The 21,420-nt window shown below is 37.8% G+C and overlaps 1 protein-coding gene across 1 annotated transcript in view; it reads right to left on the minus strand.

Moving 5' to 3' along the window:
- Positions 1-21,420, minus strand: part of OTOG (otogelin) — a 141,236-nt gene that overhangs the window by 37,590 nt on the left and 82,226 nt on the right. The window contains exons 34-38 of the mRNA XM_067466655.1: positions 11,133-11,250; positions 9,856-9,935; positions 4,905-8,263; positions 1,962-2,130; positions 204-349 (exon numbers count right to left, since the gene is read on the minus strand). Of these exons, the coding sequence (XP_067322756.1) occupies positions 204-349; positions 1,962-2,130; positions 4,905-8,263; positions 9,856-9,935; positions 11,133-11,250 (3,872 nt within the window). The remainder of the gene's footprint in view (positions 1-203; positions 350-1,961; positions 2,131-4,904; positions 8,264-9,855; positions 9,936-11,132; positions 11,251-21,420) is intronic.

Consider the following 21,420-nt stretch of genomic DNA (forward strand, 5'->3'; position numbering starts at 1 on the left):
AAGCTTCTATATTCTGAGGCCTATATAGTTCCAGGTCTATATAGTTAATTCCATTAACAATTGATTAACTGGGTGGTAATCAAAGAGTAAAAAACAAAACAAGAATTTCAATTCTCTAGAGTGTAAGACACAACAGGCGATACAAAAGAAAATTGCAGTATTAAGGCACATTCTAAACAACAAAGTATCAAATGATTTCTTACCATCTGAGTGTTTGTGCAATCAGCAATTTGGACGCTTATAGTTTCATCCTGAGTTTGGCTGACAACATAGGATGCCTCCTTAAATAAAGTCAGATAGTGCCCATCAAAGGTGATCAAGCTCAGATCAGAGAAGAGTGTGCATCGACCTGATCAAACAGAATTATCAGTCTGCATTGACTTCTGCTGAACCAATTTATTTGTAAAATGGAAAAAAGACACTATGAATGATGTACATTCCTTGCCTGACTACCTTATGTTATGTAAATTACAAATAAACACTTTTGAAACAGATTACCTTTTAACATATCAAGACAACTTTTCAATTTGAGTTATTCCTAAATTTCGGTAATTTGGGTTTTTGGAGAGTGACAGAAAAATGCTGTTTCTTGACTATTGTGGCTCCATTTTTGTATCTTCATTAACTTGTTTAATCTTAAGAGCAATTTCCTGGTAGCTATACCTATTCTATAAACTCTATATAAGTGATGTTACCAATTATATAAACTATTTGTTTAAAATTATATATTCTACTATTTTCTTATTTTTGTAAATTAGATGGTTTCCAAGTATAATTGGCCATAATGAGTAGTTTCAGAATTACTTTTCTGAAGACAGAATGAGGATAGGAACAACAGCTTGACACAGAATAGAGCAGCTTCCCGTCTATGTGATGTAATTTGGATTCCTCTTTTCCCTGTAGCCAAGTACAGGCAGTCCCCGAGTTACAAACACCCAACTTACAAATGGCTCACAGTTAAGAACAGGGGTGAGACAACAAGAAGTGAAAGAAATCTATCCCGAGGATGGAAAATTCAGTCCTGAAAGAGTTGTCGTGGGCAAAACGTGTCTCAACTGAAGCCTTCTCAGCAATCCTTGTTTCTACAAGCTTTTTTTTTTTTTAAATCCAATTATCACAAGGACAGAAAGTGAGGTGAAATTTTCTGAACAGGGGCACAGACTGTGTGTCTGTGTGTGTGTGTGTGTGTGTCCATATCCATATTCATACATACACACGCACACATCCATATATATACATCCATACAAGTTACACTTGAAAATGTTCTTCCAACTTACAAATAAATTCAATTTAAGAACAAACCTACAGAACCTATTTTGTTCATAACTTGTGGACTGCCTGTACTATAAACCAGGATGGTGTACAGGGCAATCCACCAATTCAGTTCTCCAGAACAGCTTTTCACAGTATACAAAGTATCACAGAGGAAATTAGAAATGTCCTTCCAGCAAGAATTGCATTTGCCTTCCTCTAATGAGAGTATTCCACTCTGCGATCTCTGGATCCTATCCATTATGTTTATCAAGTAAAGCTCATACTTAATAGACAAATATGCACTCTTGTATTGGGGAAATATATTCCTATCATCTTTGCTTTCATAGGTTTTAAAACCTCCATGTTCTGTTGTTCGTAAACTGTCCTATTAAAGGAATTAAACTGCAGATTTTTGTTGTCATGGGATCATTACTGTTCTTCAGGCTTCAATCAGCCCACTTAGCTGGGTTGTGCTGCTTGTTTAGTTTACTTCATTATTGCATCTACAATCCCATTAGATGATGTTGATGTTAACTTCTTTTTATGAAACTGTTACTTAAAATACTTTAAGTCTATGGCACATAAGCTACTAATAACCCAGAAATAAATCCCACCATCTGTTCTTACTACACAATTTTTAAGTCTGCTCACATGTCCAAACTTTCATTGGATTAATATAATTTTAAAATAAATACTGTAAGACTTACATGCACATTCCCATTTTGGGCAACATTTATCTCCATTAATCTGAACAGCAAATCCAAGAAATCCACAGCTGGGTTGTGTTGCATTGTATGGGCAGTACTGTGATTTGTTCACTTGGATGAGTTGTCCATCTAAGCAAATATGTTTTATGCACTCATTCTCCGTGATTGGCTAAGACATATTTAGAAAACACAGGTTACTATTCTTATCTGAGTAACAGTCAGTAAAAGGAATATTTGGGGGGAAAACAAAAATGGATTAATTGACCCTTGAGGACAAGACGGAATGTATACAGCTTTCATGAAGAACATACAAAATGATTTATTTCAATAGGCCAATATAATAAAAAAAGCAAATAGTTGAAAAATCCAGATTTGCATTCAAATTGTCCTGAGCACATTTGATCTCACCTGATTTCAGAAGTTAAAAAGAGATGGGATTGCTTAATACCTGCAATCCCATTAGAGAAACACATTAGAGAACAAAAGGTGGGGCTAGGAAATCCTGCTTGGATGCTGAGCTAACTATTGATACAGTCAGAACTGAGAGTACAGATTTAGATGATCCGACTAAAAACTGCCCTAAATGGAATTATGTTCTGATTCAGATATTATTCCTCTGACAGTCATTAAAAATGCCCACGCTATATCTGAGGGGAGAGGAAGATCTGTTCCACAGCAGAAGACAGGTGTTAGCTATATAACATGGTTGTTTGGATTCAGAGTAAATCAATTGTAAATCTTTGCAATGGTTTGGGAATTCACCCTGTGACTGAAGTTGGCACTGCAAGCTTCACACACACTGAAATATTTTAATTGATTAAAATTAATTAAATACTTTTACAGATTAAGTGCCCTACTAGCCATTACAATGTGTGTGGGGAACGGAGTGAGTTGGCAGAAAAAAAAGTTCCACTTCTCCTTCTCACTTTCATTTTTGCTTAACTGAGGAAGAAGTTTCAGGATATGTGTGTCTCAGGCAGCCACATTCTATGGTGTTGATACAGGTGTTGATCTGGGTCCTTGCACAGGGTTTTTTGTTAATTTCACAGGATTGCTCCTCAAAGTCATATAGACGGGGCTGATTGAGTTATGAAAACACCACTTTCAAACTCTCTATTACAGTGGTTCTCAATCTGGGGTCCCCAGATGTTTTTGGCCTACAACTCCCAGAAATCCCAGCTAGTTTACCAGCTGTTAGGATTTCTGGGAGTTGTAGGCCAAAAACATCTGGGGACCCCAGGTTGAGAACCACAGCTCTATTATCTGGGAGCACAGATGTCAACATTTCCTCTGTCAAAGATATGTGTAAGAATAAATTATCATGATTTTGATGGATTTTTACAATTTTCCTGCTCTATACTGAACTGCACTCTGTTTTTCAGGGTTGTCCAAATCTTAAGAGAAAGATTTCAGTAGGTTATAGAATGAAAGTATACCAGAAATACCTATTACATTAAACAAATGGGTGGTGAAAGTTATGTCACCTTAATTGTACAGCCATCAGTGAGTGAAGTCCAAGAATTATATGCACATAACAAGAACCATGCTGTATCAAATCAGAGAATTCTAATCCAGAAAGAACACTGTTCACACAGTGACCAAACACTGGCAAAACATTCCTTTATCTGTTAAGTGGTTTAAAATGCTTATTTGGGTTTTTTTTTAAAAAAAAATCATATATTAATCTATTTTGTAAATTACCTTAGGTCCCATACAGGAAAACAATACAAAACAAAAATAAAAGTCAAGTAAATTATGAAACCTGTATTCTTCTTTTCTGCATAAAATAACTAAATATTAGTTATTCCATCATAGATGTAAAGCTATCCCTCATTACATTGCATTCATAATGATTTGATAAAAAGGACTAGAGCACCTTTTCATTGGCCATTCCACTACTGTGGAACGACCAGCCAGTAGAGCTTCGACAGCTGCATCAGATGTCAGAATTTAAGATACAAGTGACGACCTATCTCTTCCGGAAGGCCTACCCAGCAATTTTAATTATGAATTTTAAACTGCACTGAATGCCTAATTTTTGTTTTGTGTATTTTAACATACAACAGGGCCAGGCTCCAGCACAGCTGGTAAATCACCAGCAGCAATAAGATCTTACCAACCGAAAGGTTGCCAGTTCGAAGCCTGGGTCGGGGTGAGCACCCAACTGTCTACCTAAGCAGTTCAGAAACTGTCTACCTAAGCAGTTCAGAAACAGCTTGAGAGCTATAAGAAGCAAAATTAGGTACCACTTAAAGCGGGGGAGGTATTTTACAGCATCATAAAAAAAATACCAGAAATACCAACAAACAAAAGGAAAGAAGAAGTCTATGATGGCTCTTCATCATAGAGGATGGAGTGATAGCACCCCCCTGTGGCCAGAATCAAGCACAATCTCCAGGGAGCCGAAGTTGGATGCTGACACAACATCCCACTGTCTGTTTGTCCTGTCTGTTTTAACGGCATTGAATGTTTGACATGCATGTGTTCTGTGATTCACCCTGTGTCTCCTTGGGGAGATAGGGCAGAATATAAATAAAGTATATTATATTATTATTATGGAAATATGTTTTAATATATGTATTTTACAGGGTGTTTTAAAATGATTGTGTTTGTTTGTGTTTTAGTAATGCTGTAACCTGCCTCGAGCTGTGAGGAGAGATGGGCAAGAAATAAAAAATATATTGTTGTTGTTGTTGTTATTACTATTATCTTTGTTACTAGGGAAATTAATTGTAAGTAACTGGATATTAACTAGTTATTTTCACATACTGGTCTAATAGTTTTTAATGTTTTCCATGTTGGTAGCCGCTGCTAAATCCCATAGTATCAAATTCTATTAACTATGTACTATATGAAATTCCTTTAATCTGTCCTAAATATCTCATTTTACATACAGAAATGCACACACAAAAAGGTTATATTACCATTACTTATATTACTCACTACACATGCTGCCAGTGTTGCTGTTTCTGTTGATGGCACAAAAACGGATGCTTTAACTCCTGAGACAGTTTCAACTGTAGTCAATCCTGCAGAATATTCTGTAGCAGAATCATAGATTTGTCTGGTAGATAAATAAGGAGGAGCAGGTGCTGCCACTGTGGTATTTTGATGTATTGGTGATGTCAGTAAAGAGCTTACTGAGGTGGCAGGCATTTTAATCACTGATGGCACCTTGGGAATTGTAGTCAAGACAGTCGAACCAGGTGAAAAGGGGGGAGGAGTTGGATGTTTGGTGGTCAAAGGTGATACAGGAAGCTTTGTAACTAGTATTTGTCTCTCTGTTTCTGGTATTTCAGAGGTGATACTCTTTGTTCCCAAAGGAACGGAAGACACTGAAAATAGGGATGCTGCAATCGAGTCTCTTGTTCCTGCTGTCTTCTCTGCTAATGGTTTTGTGACACTCTTCGTTGTGAGAACACTGATTCCAAGGGGTGCTGATCTGGTTGTAGTTGTAAAATGTGGGGTAGCTGGTGTTATTCTATGTGCAGGCAGTGTTGAACTATAAGAAATAGTAGAAAGTGGCACTTCTTTAGACAAAACTGAAATCTTCTCTGTAGCATTTTTGCTTTTTGATGTGAAAGCTGTTGTTACTATTCCTGTTAAAAGTGCCCCCACTTGTGGTTCTGTCTGACTCACAGCCGATGTCTCTGGTGCTTCTATTATAAATAATGAAGGAGATGTTGCTTCTGACACATGAAATAAAGTACTAGATGGTACAATTGGGAGGGAAGGGGTCATTATTTGAGTTGTAATAATTATGTCAGTTTTTGGTTTTTCAGTAAGAGAGAACTCCTCCACTTTTTGCTTCGTGGCAGATAATGGCAATATATGTGTAGTAATTTCAGGGGTAGAGAATACAGGCTTTTGGCCAAAAGTCAAGTCAGTAGTTTTTTCAGTTGATGTTAAAATTGTTGTCTGAAATAGCCCAGCATCACTTTTGGATGTCTGATTAACTTCTTCTTCACTTGCTAAAGATGTTTTTGTTGAAAATAGAGAGGTCAGCGAAATCGATGAAGGAGCAACAACTGGTGGCAAAGTGCTTTGGAAGAGGGAGGACACGCCATGCTTGACTGCTGACTCTGTTGTGCTGAAAGTACTTTTTGGTTGAATATTAGTCCTTACCACCTCAGCCGGAGACTGATAAGCTCCTGTAGTTCCCTTTGTTGTTAAGGAAACCTTCAAAGTTGGCAAGGAATCCTGCCTCTCTGTTGTTTGGGCTGTAAAGTATGGAACTGTGGACCCCACTTTCAAATGGGAAGAAGTCCCTGGGAAGGTACGGACAGAAAAAGCAGCCTTGGGAGTAAAATAGGATTTTGTTTTCTCAGCTGGCTGCTCTGCAGTGGCTGCTACTTTTTTTGTTGAAGTGTAAGTGGGAACAGTTGTCTCTGTCTTGTAGGATGTAGAATGAAATGTTGCTGGAGTGACAGAAGGAGAAAATACTGATACTTCTGTAGTTGGTACTAATTCTTTGACAGTTGATGACTGGCTGCTAATTTTAGTGTATGGTGATAAAGTAACACCACTGTCTCCTAAAACTTCCTTTACTGCCAATTCTGAAGTTGGTCTTGAGGTTACTGTAGTCAGTAACTCTGTTGTAAAGGGCAAAGAAAAGACAGGTGTAGTCTTCACTGTTACTGAATGAAGTGCAGCAGGCATGGTAACTCTATCTTCAGGTGATGGAGACACAAGACTAGTGACTTCCTTTGATACCTTTGCTGTAAAAATGGGCACTGGCAGAATAGTAGAAGGCTTTCTTGCATATATGCTAGAGGTTTTTTCTGACTCAGTTGTGCTAAGATATCTTAGTTTTTCTGTTTCAACTACAGCATGCAGAGTAAATGGGTAGCCAGCTAGTTCAACTGGTTCAGCTATTTTAGTCACCAATGGAAGTGGAACAACAATAGTTGTTGTTTCTTTTGTAAAATCGGGTTTTGTTGTTGGCTGAGCAATAGAATCATGCACAACACTTGTCTCTGTTGTTTTGGGGAACAAAGGTGGTTTCAATCCTGTAGATATTTTGGGGGAGATTGAAGTGTGTTTTAGTAATGCTGAAGAAGTGGTTATTTCAGAGCCGACTTTCGTAGACAAAGGTGCAGGCCTTATAGTTTGAGGTGAAACAGGATAATAGGTAGACACAGTCTCAGTCACATTCAATTGTTCAAATGTTGAATATTCACTTGTCAATCCAGTTTGTAAAATTTCTTTTGATTTTGTTGAAGAAGTGTCAGATAACTGAGGAAATTTCAAAGAAAACGCAATGGGTTTTGAGGTAGTAGGTGAATACAGAGAAACATATGAACTTGGTAGATGTGTAACACTTGATGTTGTTTGTGCCATTTCTTTTTTAACAGTAGAAAACTGCAAAGCACTTAGATGTGTAGGCATTGTGGTGGTAGTTATTGTAAGTACTTGAGGTATTTGAATAAATGTAGTCTTAATTCCCTCTCTGACTAAAGAAACAGTTGTTTTTGAAGTTTCTGAAGGCACTGGCTTAACAGCTGGCTTTACTGTTGATAAAGTAGTAAATAAAGGAAAAAATGATGTTACAGTGACATTGGCAAGCATTACAAATGGCTGGCTTGCACCCAGTTTTGTTGCACCTGAAGCTGTTGCTCTCGTGACAGTGGGAAAATAGGAAGGTGATTCCAAAGATGGCTGTGTGGCTTTGGTTAAAAAATGACTTATCCTGTCTGTTTTTGATGCCAATGTAGGAAATGATTTGCCTTCTGTAATACCTTCATGTTTTCTTTCTGTTTCCATTGTAGGCAAACTCTTAACATGTATTTCTTTTGTTTCTGATACTATACCAACTGTGGCTGGCAACTGATCGTGTCTAGTAATAGAAGGAATCACAGTAATAGTTGGAATTTTTCTTACTTCTTCAGTTGAGAGGATTGGCGAAGTTGTTGTACTACCTGTTGGTTTACTAGAAAAAACACCAGTAACTGAAATAGTTGGTGGAGTTTCAACTAAAGAAGGAAGGGCAACATCTGATACTGGGTGTGTAAACACTGGCATTACACTTTTAACAGAGGCAGTATGTGTTGAAACACTTGATGTTGGAGATGTGGCAAAACCTGTAATATTTGGCAACTGAGGAATAGAAAATTTAGTTTTCTCTATGGTTGGAGTGAATTGCCTTTCAAATGCAGGCGTTGTTTCTCTGTCTTTTGAGGGTGGCCTTGAAGATGAAGTTATTCCTTCACTTAGGGTTGCTGCATAAGTTTCAAGTGTCCCAGAAGCTGCATGCGTCTTTAAAGTAGATAGTGGCATTTGAACTTCAGTCACAGGTTCAATGCCTGAAATAAGACAGAAAAAATATCTTGTGTACTAAACCTGTAATAATTTAAATTCATAAAAATGTTCCATGACAAATTATTTCTAGTGCAGTTTTATCAGATTCAGTGGAACCTACTCTACTGTTAGCTTTGCAGTCTTAATAAGCATGTTTCAATCTCAATATATTTATTTATTTACTTACGACATTTATATGCCACCCTTTTCACCCCGAAGGGGACTCAGAGTGGCTTACAAGGTATACATACATACAATATACTATACTATTAGCATAGTACAATATCAGCATTAAACACTGCTATATTGTACTATACCAATTATATTGTAATATTATTGGTAATATTACATGTAATATAAGTATATAATTGCAATATCATATTATTATTATTATTATTATTATTATTATTATATTGCATTACATTATAATATATGCCTAAATAAAGCTAGCTTAAAATTAAGCGTATCAAAGTACAGTTTGACATCCCAAACATGGGTTTCAAAATGATTTCTATAACTATACAGATAGCTTTACATAGATACATTTTTACAGTTAATAAGAAAGGCAGCTTCCCATACCCAAGGTTCTCATTCTCGAGAAGTTATTTTTCCTGAACAACAAGCATTTGTATATATGAAACAGAAATATATGAATGGAAAGCTATTTTGGTAAATCAGAAGAAACCTCACAAGAATCAGTTTGATGCAGAAGAAAGTCTGATGGATATATTTGGAAAAATCTAGGCCCAGCTCAGCCATTAAGTTTACCAATGATTTTTCTCAGCCTATTATTATTATTATTAGTAGTAGTAGTAGTAGTAGTAGTACCTACTCTTGTGTCAGGCCTAAGATTCAAAGCATCTTAAATAACCCTAATCCAATTTACAGTTTAGCTATTGTGATTATAAAATTTTATATCCCCACCCCATACCATACATACACATATAGGACAACCTTGCATTCATAGGAATTACGCTCCAGAATATACTATGGAAAAAGAAAATTGTAGATAATAGTGAATGCTATTGAAATGAATGACATCTGCCAAAAGTTAACACTGTGCCACCCTGGAGGACCTATGAAATTCCTAGAGAGGTACCCTCTTGGATTTCTAGACCATCCAGTCTATGGTAACTTTGGTTAGGAACATACCATATAGTCATCACTGGGAGGACCTAGAAATTTCCTAGAAAATATACATTTTGTTTGATGTGGGTAAATATAGCAATGGGTTACTGATCCTGTGAGCATGGAGGCTGTACAGTTTGCATATTACTTTTTTGTTATTATTGTTGGAAGAAGAAGATGTAAATATAATTTTAAAAAATCACAAGGATCACTGGACAGATTTTCTCCCAGATCTCTTAGAAGGCCAGTTCTAGACTAAGGACCGCACTGTTAGACCCAAAGCAAAATGGAGACAAATCAGTAGATATGTTGAAATGATCACATTCAGCTTATGAGCAAATGTACATGGTATTGGGAAGGATCATAATCCCGAGAAATAAACTACTAATTTAGATTTCATTCCCATATATAAATTTGAGGAACGTTACTTTGATTTTTAATCACAGTAAATGAAATGTAGTGTACGCACAGTCTGCAAAGTAGACACATCTTTGAGTGACTTCATCCAGAACCATATTCAAAGGACACAAGGGGACACAGCCTTCCACTCTAAAATAGAAAACAAATATTGATTATACACAAAACAACATAAACTGGAACAAAATATGAGCAATATGACCAATATTAAACCCCTGAGTAGGAGTTTTTACATTGCACTTAACTGGCTTGATCTCCTTTGAGGTCAAGCTGCTTTAGAATGGGTTGTGAGTTACAGCTCTAATTTCTCAATTATTTAAGTTACAGGAGCCTCTGATTATTGTTCCTATTCTGCTCATTAGCTCTCACATTATGTCTGACTTAATGTGCCATCCTGCTGCGCTGAGCTAATTCATGAACGATGTGACATAACCTTTGGAACAAATGCATATTCTTGTCTAATGATGAATACTTCCCATTTAGAACTGGCAGGAAGCCTTTACATGCTTGTATAAAACTGTGCCCCTTCTTTGTTTATACCAACACTAATGGCCTATCAGACTGCTAAAATTTGCCTTGCATGAGAAAGCAATAGACAAGAACAGAAGTGATTAGAGTTTGTTGTATGGAAAAGATAGGGCTGGATATTAGGAGGAAAAGTCAGTAACTCAGTAAAAATGTATTTAACAGACCAATTCTATAAGTGTCTACCCAGAGGTCCCATTACCTAAGTCAGGCTGACACTACTCGTCAGTAGTAAGCAGCCAAAATTAAAATAGGCTAAATTTCTTCATGCCACTACTCCACTCTCTCCCTATACACTCAATCTTGATTGGGTACAACTCCTCAGGTAACTACTAGTTTGTCTCACCCACCCACCCCCCCCCCCCCTCAATCTTCTCCTTCTCCTTCACTTTTCTACTCCTCACCAAGTAATGAAGCATGGACTCAACCTTTGCCCTCTGGTCCTCTCTGCTGTGAAGATTATATAATGCATCTTGTGGGAGGCAGAGTGTATGCCTAGCTTCTGATTTCTTCCTCTTTTTCTCTCTCTTTCTCTGTCTCTCTGCTTAACTGTTAACAGAATTCTACATATCCTGAAGTTCTTAACATACACATATTCTCATAAGCTTTTGCCGTTCAATTCATATTTTAAAAGTTCATAATTCACAAATTTAAATAACTTTGCACATGAGATTAGTATCAAAAATTGTTGAATTTCCATGAAAAAATGGCAGTGTTTTCCTTTCCAAAATGATAGAAACTCAGAGACTCACATTTACTTGTAGACAATACAATATTTAATCTCAAATAATAGTCAACACTTACTTTGGTACAGTCTGGCAGAGCTCTGCCAAGGGATCCCGGCATGTTTTGAAACACGGGCTTGTACAAACATCATAGCGCCACTCACAGGTTGAATGGGTTAGAAATTTAAACTGGGTTTCTGGAATTAGAATTGCGATAGTTTTATTTTTATGAAAAAACATATACCAGTATATAAAATCCTTAGTAAAAGGTGAAAGATTTATATGATCTGAAGAGAAACCAGACTATTTAGCATTTTAATGATTTATAGGATTTTAATTGTGTATTTTATATTGTATTTAATAATCTGGTTATCATGTATTTATCTATTTGTCTTATACGGTATGTGAAAGACCTATGGTCTAAGCATCGAATAAACTTGACCTGATATACTAACAAATTCTCCGATTTTTAATTATCAGAATGATTAGGCATATTCAGATTTGAAACTCCTATTATAGCAATATATTTATTTATCCTTATTTTTTCCACTAACTTACCAAATGACATTGTTCCCAAATAAAATAAGTAAAATAGCACTCCCTTAATCTAATATGACATATTAGGAGGCATCATGCTTCCTTGTGGTGGGAGGCCAAACAAATGTTGTAACTTATACTGTGGATTTGCCTCATTGGGTTTTTGTTTTCTGTTTTTTTTTTTTGCTTTGCTTTGCTTTTAAATCCCTATGAGTCTATCACAGTATAGAGAGCAAATGGCACGGATAAAACAGGTTAGAGGAAAAGTCTAAAGAAATACAAAGGTCTTTGCCTGATACCAAAATGACATCAAAGTAGATGCCAAGTGAATTCCCTTGGAGAAAGTATTCCACCATCATTGAATCACAACTGAAAAGATCCCTTTTGCTGGTAGCAAATGAAAGGGACATTTTGAGGAGCAAGTAGTACTAGCCTAGCCTGGTCCCAGTATTTAAAGGTCTGCAGCTTTATAGCTCAGAATTCTATTAAACTGAATCTAGAAATGAAGGTAGACTTTGATAACACCTAGACCCAGTTTACAGCATTGAGGCATTGTTTTGTACTGACTGGAGTTTATAAATAGTATTCAAAAGGCAAGACTATTTAACAGAAGTTATTGAAATATTGCTTAGATTTTGGAATACTACAGTCGTTCATAGAATCATAGAATCATAGAATCATAGAACCATAGAATCAAAGAGTTGGAAGAGACCTCATGGGCCATCCAGTCCAACCCCCTGCCAAGAAGCAGGAATATTGCATTCAAATCACCCCTGACAAATGGCCATCCAGCCTCTGCTTAAAAGCTTCCAAAGAAGGAGCCTCCACCACACTCCGGGGCAGAGAGTTCCACTGCTGAACGGCTCTCATAGTCAGGAAATTCTTCCTAATGTTCAGATGGAATCTCCTCTCTTGTAGTTTGAAGCCATTGTTCCGTGTCCTAGTCTCCAAGGAAGCAGAAAAAAAAAGCTTGCTCCCTCCTCCCTGTGGCTTCCTCTCAACTATTTATACATGGCTATCATATCTCCTCTCAGCCTTCTCTTCTTCAGGCTAAACATGCCCAGTTCCCTAAGCCACTCCTCATAGGGCTTGTTCTCCAGACCCTTGAATTTGAATAGAAAAGTAGGAAACACCTGCCAACTTTAGTGGCTGTTATGTGGATGAATCAAGGGGAAAATGTTCATGAAAAATACATCAGAAATAATAGCAAATCTTTTTTTTATTAGCTGTATTATAATTTGGAAAGACAACGGGGTGCTAAAAGTGATGAGTGAGAAGCAAAACTGCAAATCCCACATTTCAACAATTATATTTCAGATTTTAATCATAAAAACTCTTAGGGGTTTTAATAACAACAACTACAACTTTATTTTTGTACCCCACCTTGATCTCCCCGAAGGGACTCAGGGCAACTTACATATGACACAAAGTGCCTAAAAACAATGCATAAACACACAATACAATACAAAAAAATTATTGTGGCAGTTTATAAATGAAAAGTCATATACAACTTCCATTATCTAAAACAAATGTAAATGGCTTTTTCTAATCTCAATGGTGACATTTACATTTGAAGTTTTCACTACGTGGTATACTTCCCGTTAACAAAATGATTATAACTAAGTTAGTTTATTTGGTTATATACCTGCCTCTCCGGTGTATGGCGCGGATCACGCCGACTGCTGAATTAAATGGACAACAGTAAACCATCCTTCACAGCTAGCAGGCTTGGAGTTGATTGTATGGCAGAAGTGGCTCTGTCTTGTAAGACTTTTCAACTTCTCTCCATCCATAATATAGTACTGAACAAAGCCTGGATCATTTAAGTCAGGGGTCCTCAAATTCTTTAAGCAGGGGGCCAGTTCACAGTCCTTCAGACTGTTGGGGGCCTGACGACCTTCATCAAGCTTTCTCTAGCAATCCGTTTGTGTATGCAGGCCTGTAGCGAGGGGGTGGTTTTAGGGGTTCAAACCCCCCCTGAAATGTTTCAGATTTTTTAAAAAAAAACCTGGTTTACTCATGAATTTTAACTGGTTAACCAAATCCCCATGCTAAGTCTATGAGATGCAAAAAATTAAGAGTCCCTCCAGAACTGTAAGCACTATCTCAAGCAAATATTGACAATTTATTCACACTGTCATTACTTGCAGCAATAGCCAATGTAGTGAAGCAACCAAGCAACTCATTAAGGAGGCCAGACTTGGTGGAAGTGGTTGACAGGGGTGGAGCTGCAGGCTATTGAAGGTTGCTCTGCCCCCTGCTGTGCTCTTTGCTTCAGCATGAGTTAGGAGGCAGGTTTCAACCCCCCCCCCCCAAATTTTCAACCCTCCCCGAAATTTTCAACCCCCCCCCCCAAATTGTCAACCCTCCCCGAAATTTTTTTCTGGCTACAGCCCTGTGTGTATGATCTTGTTGCTTTTCCTGTATGTAAGTATGCATGTATGTATGCATGTATGTTCTGGTGTGCAGCCTCCTTTATGGTTTCTGAAAAGTTATAAAAAGGAGTTGCAGACCACATGCTCTTTCTCTCTCTCTCTCCTTTTGACTATGTTTAGCTGTTTTGTTAAAAGAGAGATGCTCTGACCAGATAGTACAATGAACCATTTCAAAAATATTCGAAACTGGACAAATAAGTTTTTGTAACTGTGTATTCCTAACAAATGGAAGTTGTTAGTAAACCAAATATGTTATTTCCATCAAGTTCTACTTTATTTTTGTCTCTGGAGTGCATGATATGAAACAAGTTGTTTTATGGAAGAGTACCTTTTTTGTGCACTGAAATAAAAACACTTCTAAAGCTCTGCTGTTTTTATGCACTGGCAAATCTCTGTTTTCCTGACAGATCGGAGATTGGTGGTTATTCAGTCTAACAACGAAACCATTACCTAGCATAATTACAATTGGTCATATATTACAAGAGGAAATTCTGCTCTAAAGGGTTTTTTTTGGCTCTTCTCTAAAAGCTTATGTTCGCTAATATATTTAAAATGAAGAACAATTTTAACCATCACAAACATACCAGTATTCCAATGGGAAGTGTAGGCCTGCTCTTGACTGATGAGATGTCAAGTTAATTAGGACTGTTGTTGTATACCTTCAAGTCATTTCAAATTTAGGGTGACCCTAAGTCTAAAGTTTAAGCCCGGGTAAATTACCTTGGAGGGCTGCATCTGGCCCATGAGCCTTAGTTTGGACACCCCTGAATTAGTTTATATGGCACTGCTGTAGACCTAAAACTGTAAGATGCAACCATAGTTTGCAATGAATACAGAAAACAGGGAATCTTGGAACTCCTCATAACACCCCATAAAGCAGATGTACAACTGACCATGAGTTTCTATGTATGTCCTCAAATTGTACTTTACTAAACAAGGTTATGTCTCTAAGTGTCTAACACAGCGCTCTTTATGTTTGTCTCAGTTGGAAGGAATGTTTTCATGTTACAAATACAGCAACTAAGGTTGCTGGTACTGTTTATTTATAGTATTCAGCAATCCCAGCTGAGTTTCAAGTGCCCGTGAAAGAACTCACTTTGTTCACTTATGGAAGTACATAAGTTTAATTTCTGAGTTTCCTGGTCTAATGGTAACCTGCTAGTAGACCCTAGTAGGTCCCAAGAATTACAAGATGTATTTTGTGCTCTGTTAGAAACACACCAACAGAGGTAATTTTTTCCTCCATATTAAATTTGTAACAGTTTTTCATATTATAATTCTTATTCATGGGAGGTGTCCCTCACTTCACTTAAGTGTATGCTAACATCCCACAAAAAAAGAAACACCATAAATCAGAACTCCTGACAGATACTATTTCAGAAATCTAGTACATGCTTGCGTCTTCATCCATATAAAAAGCTTGTGTATGTTGAAAGCTAACAATTCAAAAGAAAAGGCCCCATGACCCAAGGCAACATCTGCTAGAAAAGGCAGGATTTGGCAGCTTTAGGAGGTGACACCATCTAATCTGCGTCTAACCAGTCTCTGCAACGCCAGGAAAACTGACTTATCATCACAAAAATAGATCTTATGATGGCAGGCAAAATCTTTTCTGCTGTGAAATCCTGAACATGATATCCTCATTCTCACTATTCCCATGTTCACCTGATCATTATGGGACTTCTGAGGGAGAGGTCATGCCTCTTCCACATTGCCCAGGATTTTTTATCCACCCTGGATATCAGAGCTATCATTGGATTTAGCTAGTTGCCCTTCTTGAGACCAGGAAAGGTATTTCTCATGTCACCCTTACTACCCAGTGACAGATACTTTTCTCACATTTCCTTAGGGTAACTTCTGCATTGCCCTTGTATAGCTCATTAGTGTATTAATGACTGTACTGACTATTGTCACATTGAGGCATGCACCAAAGGGGGGGGGGGTGTCATGAGACCTGTAACTGGCCCCTCTATATTCTCTGAACACAAGTAACAAACTTTTCCCAAGGGCAATAGTAACATCTGTGATAGTGATATGGCACGTCATCAAATTTGTTTGTTTGGCTTGTAAACCACCCTATAACAAAATAGAGCAAACGTCAATGCAATACAACCTACACCACCAAAAACAGCATACAGCTACAAGAAAATCATGACAAAATTAACCGCAAAGAGTAGAAACAGTCCAGCACACAAAAAAAGTAAATAATAATGATCATGATCTAAGATAACTATAAATAATTTCTGAAATGTCTCAAAGAATGAAAGGGTCATTATCTGGTCCCAAAAAGGCCAGAAACAATAGTCTCAGCATATGTGTTCTGATTTTCCAGAACCACCATTCTAGAGATCCCCAATATTGGGTCTAGGGTCCACAGCTCAGGTGAGAATACTAACTATCTAATATTCAACATGAAACTCTCCTTACTCGGATCTATCAGTGAGGAAATGACATTTGACATGTACTCCATGGTACCACCCGCTTCTATCATTAGTCTGCATGTCACCTCAGGGAAATGCCCTGAAAACCAGTTCTACAATTGAGTCACAGCTCAAAATAAATCCCAGGCAAAAAACAAATTTCCTCACTATAAATGGATTGTCATAATTCAAACATAACTCGGTCATTGAATTATGCTCTGTATCATGATTGTGGGGGCTTGTATTACAAATAATGTTAAAATTTCTAAGCCTAACAATGGCCTAAATTATCAGCATTTCAGCTCTATCACTGCATAAGAGTGCAATCTTATTTATACCCACTCCAGTAAATGCCATGAGGATTTATTTCCACATAAGAGTACATATGACTTCTACCTGCAATATGCTATTATTATTATTATTATTATTATTATTATTATTATTTGGCATCAAGTCTTCTTTGATTTATGGTCTCAGTTCTTAAACTGTCAGACAATCATATATCCTATGCCACTGCTTCTTAAACTGCGGTTCACAACCCCAGATGGGGTCCCCTTAGCTTAATGTTAGGGTCTCATAAAATTTAGAAACAGTAAAAGGTTTCTGAAAACCCATTTACACAAATCCGTTAGCAACAACATGCAGTGTTTACAGTGGACTATGCAGAAAATGCTTCATCTGTACTCCACAGTAAGGAAAATCAGCTTGTTTAGCAAGCCTTGCAAATGCTGATTTGTTTGATTTTCAAATCTATTTTATATATTCTATACCTTGAGTTACACAACAATTTATTGGGTCAAAAGGGGACACGAATGGGAAAAATTTAAGAAACCCTGCTCTGTGGCATGTCAACGCAACGTTTCACAAACACTGTGGTCACAACTAACCATTCTGGAATCCCTGTTTACCAGGGTCCATATTTTTGCTACTATGTAGATAAGAAAGAGGAAAGGTGATACCCATTTGAGTCCCATGATAGGCTGAGGCAGTGGCCTACCATGCTGAGAACTTCCTACTTCTGTGAGTCACCTGACTTTGGCAGTTGGCTCACAGAAATGCAGGGAGGATGGATTTTGGGTGGGTGGACCGTGGAAGGTTGTTTCCCCTTCTGATCTATCCAGTTTGCATAGAAAGGTGGCCTGCCATTTTGACTGGGTTCTCTCAACATGGAGATTCTCGCAAACAGCAGCGTCTATGTGAAATGAGATACTGCAGACTAGGAATGACATGAAGTTATGACGGATTCTAATGCAAGTTAACAAGCCATCATTACAAAATATTAAGTGTTATACAGGTTTCCATTTCTAAGGGATGATTAGCAAAAGATGCTAATCATGGAACATGTGGTGGCAACACAACTCCAGGGATTTCTGGTAGACACTGATTATCTAGACCCGGCACAGTCTGGCTTTAGGCCGGGACATGGAACTGAGACAGCCTTGGTCGCCTTGGTAGATGATCTTCGCCGGGAACTGGACAGGGGGAGTGTGTCCCTGTTAGTTCTGCTGGACCTCTCAGCGGCCTTCGATACCGTTGATCATGGTATCCTTTTGGGGCGCCTCATGGCTCCGATTCTTTCTTGAGGGACGGTCCCAGAAGGTGTTACTGGGTGACACCTGTTCGGACCCACAAGCGTTGCTGTGTGGAGTCCCACAGGGTTCAATCCTGTCTCCAATGTTATTTAACATCTACATGAAGCCGCTGGGGGAGATCATTCGGAGTTTCGGAATGAGGTGTTATCTTTACGCAGATGATGTCCAAATCTGTCACTCCTTCTCACCTGTCACCAAGGAGGCTGTCCAGACCTTGAACCGGTGCTTGGCTGCTGTGTCAGACTGGATGAGAGCTAACAAATTGAAATTGAATCCAGACAAGACAGAGGTCCTACTGGTCAGTCGTAAGGCCAAACAGGGCATAGGGTTACAGCCTGTGTTAGATGGGGTTACACTCCTCCTGAAGACGCAGGTTCGCAGCTTGGGAGTGATCCTGGACTCATCGCTGAGCCTGGAATCCCAGGTCTCGGTGGTGGCCGGGAGAGCTTTTGCACAATTAAAACTTGTGCGCCAGCTGCACCCGTAACTTGGGAAGTCGGATCTGGCCACAGTGGTCCACACTCTTGTTACATCCCAATTAGATTACTGCAATGCACTCTACGTGGGGTTGCCTTTGAAGACTGTTCGGAAACTTCAATTAGTCCAGCGGGAGGCAGCCAGCTTAGTCACCGGAGCATCATACAGGGAGCATATCACCCCTCTGCTATGTCAGCTCCACTGGCTGCTGATCCAATTCCGAGCACAATTCAAAGTGCTGGTTTTGACCTACAAAACCTTATATGGTTCCGGCCCAGCGTATCTGTCTGAACGGATCTCCCTCTACGTCCTGCCTTGGAGTTTAAGATCTTCTGGGGAGACCCTGCTCTCAGCCCCGCCTCTATCACAAGCGAGATTGGCGGGGACGAGGAGCAGGGCCTTCTCGGTGGTGGCCCCTCACCTGTGGAATTCTCTCCCTGGGGAAATTAGATCAGTGACATCCCTCCTTTCCTTTAGAAGGAAATTAAAAACATGGATTTTGGACCAGGCATTTGGGCAATCTGGCAGATGAATAAAGGACTACGACGACCGATAGGAATAGATAATGTAGAACGAAATATGGACTCTGACTTGGCGAACGCTGAGCTTGAGATTGGTTTATTGACTGTGATATATATTGATTGTTTTAACTGTCTTAATAGTTTTAATTGCTGTTTTACATGTTTATTTGTATTATTGTGTAGGCATCGAATTGTGCATTTTTGTAAGCCGCCCTGAGCCCCCCCTCGGGGGTTGAGAAGGGTGGGGTAGAAGTACACAAAATAAATAAATAAATAAATAATTATAAAACTGAAAGGATATTTTAAAAGCAATGTGAAAGAACAATCCAAAGACTAAAATTCAAATTAGTCTTGAATTTTATTCTGAGCAGCTTCCTGATAAACTCTTTGGAGAATCTCTATAAGTACTAACAAATTGCTAGTGCAGTCCAAGTAGATGCCAAGACTTTGCCCCAAAATAGAAATAGGTGATCAACAATTATCAGGAATTTTAAAATTATGCAAATCTGAAACATCTCAGAGAGGCAGACTGCAGCTAATTTATTTACACTGGGGTCAAGGGAACATTCCAACATTATATCACCATCCACTGAGAAGAGTAGCACCCACTCGTATAACACTTAGATGGCTTCTCTTGCTGCTGATGTCTAAAGGCATGGTAATGTCAAAAGGACCTTATGCTATCACCTAATAGCATCTAAAATAAACAAAACAAAACAAAAACCCTACATATCTCAAAAATAGATAATCCACTAAATTACGGAAACCAGCGAGCAAACAATAGTACAGGCCACAGAGTCTTAAAGAATAATTCTTAAATTATCTACATCAATTATGAAAGAAACATACTCTCTCTGGAACAGAGACAGACCCAAACAAAAAGGTCTACAGTATCCCCACGTATTTCCCAAATTCCTGACCAAACAACACTGAAAGGATTGCTACATGCTGGATGATGACATATGAGCATCCCAAAGAGACAAACTTGTTGCATGGCTCGCTGTTCCCACAACCGTTTCAATCTCTCATAGTTTTAGCTGGGAGTGAGATTAGTTTGCCACTCTCAAACATGGCAACCATTATTGCTTAAGGATGCTTCCACTGCATCGTCCCTTCAGTTCCCAAGTAACCCAAAATTACATCAGAATTTTTTTAAAAAAACAAAACAAAACAAAACATAAAAATGTGATTGTGTGAGTGCCTTCAAGTTGCCTGACAGACCTCATGATTTTAAAGAGGTTTTCTTCATCAGAAATCTCTTTTGCTAGTTTCTTCCTCTAAAATATAGCCTACAGCACCTGGTGGTCATTGGTGGTCTCCCATCCAGGACTAACCACAATAAGCAGCTGAACCTGCTTAGCTTCAAGATCAGATAAGGGGTTTTTTTTTAATGATAATGATATGATTCATAATTGTCAATACACTACATTGCAACATTTATTTCACTTGAAGCTGCTGCTGAAAAGAAGCACAAGTGCAAAAGAGTGACCAAATTAAAGGATTGAGGGAAATTAAATGACATTTTCGTAACAAAACAAAAAAACAGTTGGTCCCTCTTGGAATAAACAGTACTTATTAAATGATTCAATTCTCTTATACAGCCATGCAAGAGACCAACATCGTTAACCCCTGAAAATCTTGACCTACTTCCAGTTGTGAGCTCCAATTAGGTAAGAATTAATAACTGATTTATCTGATTTATACATAACAATAAAAAAGGAAAATCCAAGTGATTATGGGTTGCTGTTTTTTTTAAAAGACAGAATCCTGTTTTCCATAATAAAACATGGAATACTTCAAAAATATACCATACGCTTCCTACTTTACTTCATCTCTTACAGATAATGTAAGTCTTTCTACACTTGTTTTGCTTTTGAAAAAGAAAAGGAATAATCCTGCCCATCTGTTGTGAAAAATCTAAGGATTAGTTACCTTTATATTTTGAAATTAATGTTAGTTATAAATCACTTTAACATATAGATTAATGATTCAATGAATATAATTTTCCATTTGATTCATTTATCTTTTACTGAATGGTCCAAGGAATAGAATTATTAATCCTCCATCACAAATGTACATATATTATGTAAAACATGCTTTTTGGATTTACTATTATTTGATTTGATTGTTTAGACACACAATAAAATAAGAGGGAGGATGCACAATCTATGCTAATTATTTCAGTAATACATGCATACATTAACTCTCAATCACACAGAAAAAGAAGTTTATTATTTGACCAATTTATTACTTCACTATCTGCAACAGTCACACTATATGTACATATTTTAAAATTATTGAATTCATACTGAAATTTATGGTATATTTGTTGTATTGAACTAGACAATTAAATTAAACAGTTTCATACAAACATTAATAAGTAAT

This window comes from Anolis sagrei, chromosome 1 (assembly GCF_037176765.1).
Source record: "Anolis sagrei isolate rAnoSag1 chromosome 1, rAnoSag1.mat, whole genome shotgun sequence".
In the NCBI taxonomy this organism is placed as follows: Eukaryota; Metazoa; Chordata; class Lepidosauria; order Squamata; family Dactyloidae; genus Anolis; species Anolis sagrei.